At 36.6% G+C, this 6453-nt stretch overlaps 1 protein-coding gene across 1 annotated transcript in view; it reads right to left on the bottom strand.

Annotated features, from left to right (window-relative positions):
- aqr (aquarius intron-binding spliceosomal factor) overlaps positions 1-6223 on the bottom strand; it is a 46972-nt gene extending 40749 nt beyond the window's left edge. Inside the window, exons 1-10 of the mRNA XM_008399793.1 lie at positions 6142-6223; positions 5793-5885; positions 5567-5623; positions 5166-5206; positions 5033-5068; positions 4818-4938; positions 4528-4668; positions 888-956; positions 662-762; positions 479-555 (exon numbers count right to left, since the gene is read on the bottom strand). Of these exons, the coding sequence (XP_008398015.1) occupies positions 479-555; positions 662-762; positions 888-956; positions 4528-4668; positions 4818-4938; positions 5033-5068; positions 5166-5206; positions 5567-5623; positions 5793-5876 (727 nt within the window). The 5' untranslated portion in view covers positions 5877-5885; positions 6142-6223. The remainder of the gene's footprint in view (positions 1-478; positions 556-661; positions 763-887; positions 957-4527; positions 4669-4817; positions 4939-5032; positions 5069-5165; positions 5207-5566; positions 5624-5792; positions 5886-6141) is intronic.
- Positions 6224-6453: the final 230 nt, after the last annotated feature.

A 6453-nucleotide genomic window follows, 5' to 3' on the forward strand; every position in this document is an offset into this window, starting at 1 on the left:
TATATTTGGGTTGAAGAATATAACATTTCCTTTTGCTAAAAAAAAATTATATATTTTGTTGTGAAAAGTTTAACTGAAGTTAAAATTACACTTCTGAAAAATCTTACCAAAAGTCGTTACACAATATTTAATCACTAAATATTTTATTTTAGGGGTCAAAAACAATAAAACTGTATGAATATTGCTATAGCTGATGAAACCTGACGTTAAAAATGATGTTCACACAGAAAATATGTTGATGCACAATATTCCTATTACAATCTCTAAAAGATTATTATCTTGACTGCAGGTGTAGAACAACGTGAAGGTTCCCCTAAATAGTTAAAAGGATGGAGGCCTGTGCCATGTTATTAATAATTTAAAAGGCAGTGATCAATAACAGAGATGCAGTTTTTTTTTCTAATTTGATTTTATCCTATTTTATTCTACCCAATAAGAACCATTTCCCCAAGGAGTTAAAAGCATTTCTTCCAATTACCCTCAGATGGAACTGACATCAGAACGACCCGAAACTTTTTAATGAGAGACGAAAGGAAAGTCCTTTCCTTGGTTGCTCTGGGGAAGACAGAAAGAAAACAAATCAGTAGCTGCAAATCATGAATTATAATGTCGTAATAACTATAGATCTTCTGAACGTGCTTAGCAAAGAAAATTATATTACTGCTCGACTGCTTCGGCATCCATCTTATCAAATTTTTTCTTGATTAGATTCCAAAACTTCTGCAGCTTGGGAACTTTCTTCAGCTCTTGTAGGAGTCTGGACTATAAAGACACACGCACACAAATAAAAATGAGTCTGCATGGGGTAAAACTGAAATAAAAAAGGCACAATTACTTAGTCAATATTAACCACCAAAATGTAATTATGGCTATGATTTTGATCTTACTGGTAGGAGGCACATCCACATAGGCAGAGAGATGAGCTGCTGCACCTGTTCTCTGATCAGATCCACTTCCTGGGAAGAAGAGAGGGATACAAAGAGATAGAAAAGGGGGAAGGAGTTGTCAGAATGCACAATGCATGACAGAGTTTTATTGCATCTGGACCCTTAATAAAAGTCTCCAAATAAAATATTTACAAGGATGTGATTGCAGGCCAGCAAGCTATCACAGCAGATTCTGAGGTGAGACATCTGCAGTGTTTCCCTGTGGTCCCATGCAGTTATTTGGGAAAATGACAAGAGTCCTAGTAGTGCTGTATCTGTTACTGCCACTTAGTGGGCATTAGAAGTAACTGCATCAAATCTTACTGCATCTTTAATATGGCAAATTTATACTGCTTGATGTTTATCAGGTTTTATCTACCTGTCTTTAAACTGAAAGGCTTTTTAGTTCAGTTTTAAACAATAACCTTTTTTTAATCAATAAATAAAATAAAATATAATCATCATCATCATTTTTGACCTGGACTGAAATTCTGGGTTCCAGATATTTTACATCTCCCTCACCACAATAGGGAAAAATGTATCAAACCATTTTAAGGACATCTGGCCTGGATAATTATTTGACTAACATCCAAAATCAAATTTTGGATGTAAGAATACATGCAACACATAGACCATGTATTCTTACCTTCATACCAAGTAAATACAGGTATTCTCATTTTCATAGTTAAACATAAAGTGGGGAAAAAAAATCAGCAATTAGTCCAAAAATAGCTGAAGTTTGTCATCAATATGCACACAACAAAAATCTTGAGGTCTCAATTTAATCAGCTTTGAAACGTTGAAAAAGTGTTTTCCATGGATGTGTAAGATAAACTGGTAAACACTATTCTGAATCACCTAAGAATAATGTAAAAAGACATGGTTCATTTCCCAGAGTCATATACAAAACTTTTAAGTAGTTTTAAAACTGCTAAAAATTTTCCATCATATTGTTTCCATGGGCTGAAGTCAATTTAATGATATGCCGGGGGAAATAACGGCGTGAAAACAACCCGACTCTCTTCCCTACTTGTCGCTGCTCACTGCCATTCAGTTTTCTGAAAGGAGGCTAAACATCTTTGATTCACTTAAAATAAAGACATAGTTTGAATATTTATGAATGTTATGTCTAAAAAAAAACAACAGATGAGCTAATCTAAAGACCACATCAACTAATTTCATATTCATGTCTATAGTTATGAGGGTGCTTGGTTTACTGCAGTTTAATGATGCTTTTGGCTCTATGATGTAGGCCAGGGGTGTCAAACTCAATTTCACCGAGGGCCACTTCAGCATATTGGCCACCCTCAACGGGCCACATTGACGGTACAAATCAGGAGTGCCCAGGTTAAGCCCTCCAGACTGCAACTTTTAGATCCATTCCTGCTAAAACACACCCCAGACAAAAGGTTGACTTCCCTCATTAACAGCAACTCAGTTTTGTTGAAGCTTATAATGAGTAAATGATCCAGGTGTGTTAGAGAAGGAACGCATCTAAAGTTGCAGATGGTAGCTCTGGAAAACTAAACTTGGGCACCCCTAATATAAATGTATGAAAATACAATGTTAAATAATATTGTTAAATAATATATTGTTAAATAACTGATTTTATGTATTGAAGTTTTAAATATTACATTTGAGTTTGTATGGATGTAAAATTACTGCTCAGTTAAAAAATTATAATATTTAAATCAGTGTTTAAAGGTAAGCAAACAAATAAAAAAAACTAGTTTTGATGTTAACTCTCAACTTCATTCACAAAACTTTTTTGTTATTACACAACTGACATGTATTTCACATAACAAAACAATTAGGTGATGTTTGCCTGGCCTTGAACGCAAAGCTGATCCCTCTTCACCCCGGTCGAAGTTAACCAAATATTTTCCATATTTGACCGGTTATTTTTGTAAACGACCAGAAAATTTAAAACCCGTCGGTCATTTGACAGGTTCTAATTAACACCCTTGACTGACTGGTTCACATTGGCAGACATTATAGACTTTACGTAAAGATTTAATCTCTGAGGCAACTGAAATCAAATAAAAAAATCCTTTCTGAATATCATCTCATAGACTCTGAACTAAATTGGTTTTTCTGACCGGGAGCTGACAGCGTGTTGAAGAGTTATGGACCGGACTCTTTGGAGCGTCTGGTTAGGAAGCGCATTCAAAACCTTTGATTGAAATGGCGCGTTAAATTMAAGTCTCCATTACAGACCAGAGAAAACTAAAGAGAATGCAACGTTGTGTTAATCCATTTGAGGAGCCGGCAGTTTATCTTGAGGAAATAAATGACGATGCAGACAGAGTTAATTAGACTGTACCATGCGCAGTCCGCTGCTCAACCACTGCGGACGCGGCTCCGCCGCTGCGAAGAATTAAAAACCGCTGGAAGTAACTCATCCAGCGGTTTTACAAATGGAACTTTCTTGGTGCACATTACCCAGGAGAGCGGAATTCTGGAGGAGCGCTGTAGACGTAACATCTGTCAGTTTCAGAGAAGCGAAACCACGCAAAAAAATAAAAAATAAATAAAAATCCTGGTAAAAGCGCACACCGAACCACGCAGGGTAAAACACTCACAGAGTTCAGTTGATCTGTTTGGATCAGACAGATCCAACTGATTGATGAATTAGCGCAGATTTTTCTGCAGATGGGGACCAGGAGGAAGTGCGTTCAGACCCCAGCAGGTTAAGTACTGGTAATTTAAGTGAAGTCGCTTAATTTAATTTATTATAAGTTATTGGGGCCTCAGTCAGTGGTTTTTGTCACTTCGGAGAAAAATTTAGATGCATTTATCTGCTTAATTTGTGATGGAATCTGGATTCACGGTGAATATTAACTAAACCGCATAAAATGCGGCTAAGTAGCCGATGATTGTGATTGTAATTTCACAGATAAAAATAGTACATGACAGATTTTTTTTATGTTGTCGGTCAAGATAACTGATAACAAAAAAAGTCTAGAGCGACCTGCCGCCCTGACACCAACACACACACACACATCTTCATTCACAGGCTTACTTGTAAATCGATTTTTATTTTCTTGGACATTTTGATGTTAGTTTGTCGATGTCTCAGTTTTATTTACTGGGAAAATCAATAAGCAGCTTGAGGGGACTCTGCTGCTCTCTAGTGGCGAGTAGTCGCAATGTTGGCTGGTAACAATCGGAATGCATTATGGAAGATATAGTTTGTAGTCAATTCGTGCTCAAAACCTATAAATTGCTGGGGGGGGCACATAAAATGACATGGCGGGCCACATGTGGCCCGCGGGCCTTGAGTTTGACACATGTGATGTAGACAGATCTCTCCTCTAAGATACGTGGAATGAGTTTTTTGTTTTTTTTGTAAAGGAAATAATATCTCTGTGCCAAACAAATCACCACACTTCCTTCTGAATTTTATTCTGATTTACCTGAACTTTTTGTTATAAATTCATACATTTTTTAATGGAGGTTCTTCCAAATTTCAGACCACGTTTATATGAAGTAAAGAATAAACGTGTGATCTAGAATGCTCATATATAAATATAGAAACTGCCTCTTGCTTCCTTTGGAAGGTCATCCATGAATTGTAAGGTGTTATAATAATAATACACACCAAACTGTTGAAGCAGTGGTCCAGGAAGACCAGAAGTATGGTTTGCTCCTTTAAGGTGAGACCAGCCTCCTCGCCTGCCAGCACAGCTTCCATCGCACATTTGAAGAAAAACGGGAAGTGTGCAGGCTCCTTTTTGAACACCTGATAAAAACCAAAGAAAAGACAAGGAGAAAGTTGTAGAAAAACAATCTGTTTGAAAGTTTTTTAAAAAATTGTGTAAATGTAGTGTTTAAAGAAGGGTGTAGATCAAATGAGAATTTGGCACAACATGGATAGAACAATTCTCTTGCCTCCCAAGCTGGAACGTTTTCTCTGAACTTCTCATTGACGATGCAACAAATGGACATGATGAAGGCTTTGCTGGACACCTCAGGTGTGTAATTCACCCACAGATAATTTTCAAGGTATTGACTATGGGGAGGAGAAAATAAAATAAAGTAAATATACAACACGCTGATGGATGCTTAATGTGTAAAGTAAGGAGATAAAATGGAAATACATTAACCTGAATTCAAGTAGCATAATTTTTCTGATGGCGAATCTGTACACAATTAAAGAAGGCAATAAGGAGTCTTTTTTTTTCTTCAACAGACATGTAACTGCAGTTTAAATAAAAAACAAGAAATATATTTGCTTACTTTGATGAGAAAATCTCTTTTTCGTAGACATCTTCCATCACCTAAATATAACAAATAATATGTTATGGGATGAAGGAATTTAACACATTGTTTTTGGCCAAAGTTACATAAGTTTAAACTGGTATCCAAATGCCATTCAACTTGCTAAATGGAGTCTCTTTCCAAAAAATGGTCACAAAATAAAGAAGGAGCGGGGAAAATATTCATTTATTGCATTGTCGCAATATTTACCACTAAGGTCGTCATTCCGCGATTTTCTAATTCAATGAAGCTCTTTCTCATACCATATGACAGAAAACCATTATGCAGAAGGACTAAAGTCGTGGCTAACCGGTACTTTCAACATCTTTGCAACAAACATAAATCACATAATTATCTTTAAGATGCCGCATATGACTCACCTGAGGGTCAAAAGGCAGCTTTTCCTTTGCATGGGGAGCCCAATATTTATTAGCCAGCTGTTAACAAGAAACAAGAAGATGGAAGACAATGTTGTTTACTGAAGTACGGATCTTATCGGTCCGTCCATTTAATTCTCTACAGCGTCTAATATCTGCCTGTTAGAATAAGGGCAGATATTAAAAGCTGAGGCGTAAGAGAACATAACGCGTTGGTGTACGTGGTTACCTGCGTGACATATTCCGCATTTATTTGGGACACTGAAGGCGCTGCAACCTTTTTAGCTGGAGTCTCTTTCTCCGTGGTGGCCATCTCAAAAGGCTACCATTTGAAATAAGAGAGGGAAACAAAATATTATAAAATAGCTATTGGCGTAATACTTGTAGCTGTAAACAGTACAGCAGAACTATGCTCCTGGTGTGGATACTACAGAGGTGTAATGTTAAAAGCAATAATGCTGTAAAGTAAAGAATGGGAGGCAGAAAGAGATTGTAAGTCCGGTTCAGAGGTAAAGTTATTTAAATTAAATTAAATAGAAAAACGTCATGAAAATAAATACCGAAGTAAGCTTACTAACCTTTAATATGTTTAATCAACATGAGCGTGACAAAACGCGCTGAAACCGTCTGACTTCCTGAATGAGTACTTCCAGATAGTCGTCCCCAACTACAAACAATCCGCTCTTTCGTTCCGCTAAGCAATGCGTTTATTCAATACAGTAGAATAGATGAGTTAAAACCAGTTTCACCAAGTTTCTTCTTCAATCCACATTTTACTGTCTTCATCATTTTATTCGGCAGTATTCAGCATATGTTGACAGCCAAAAATAGCTCTCGTCTTTCGGGATTTGGCTTGGATGCTTTCTTGTTTTCTTAAAAGTCACAATTTT

Source organism: Poecilia reticulata, linkage group LG22 (assembly GCF_000633615.1).
Source record: "Poecilia reticulata strain Guanapo linkage group LG22, Guppy_female_1.0+MT, whole genome shotgun sequence".
NCBI lineage: Eukaryota > Metazoa > Chordata > Actinopteri > Cyprinodontiformes > Poeciliidae > Poecilia > Poecilia reticulata.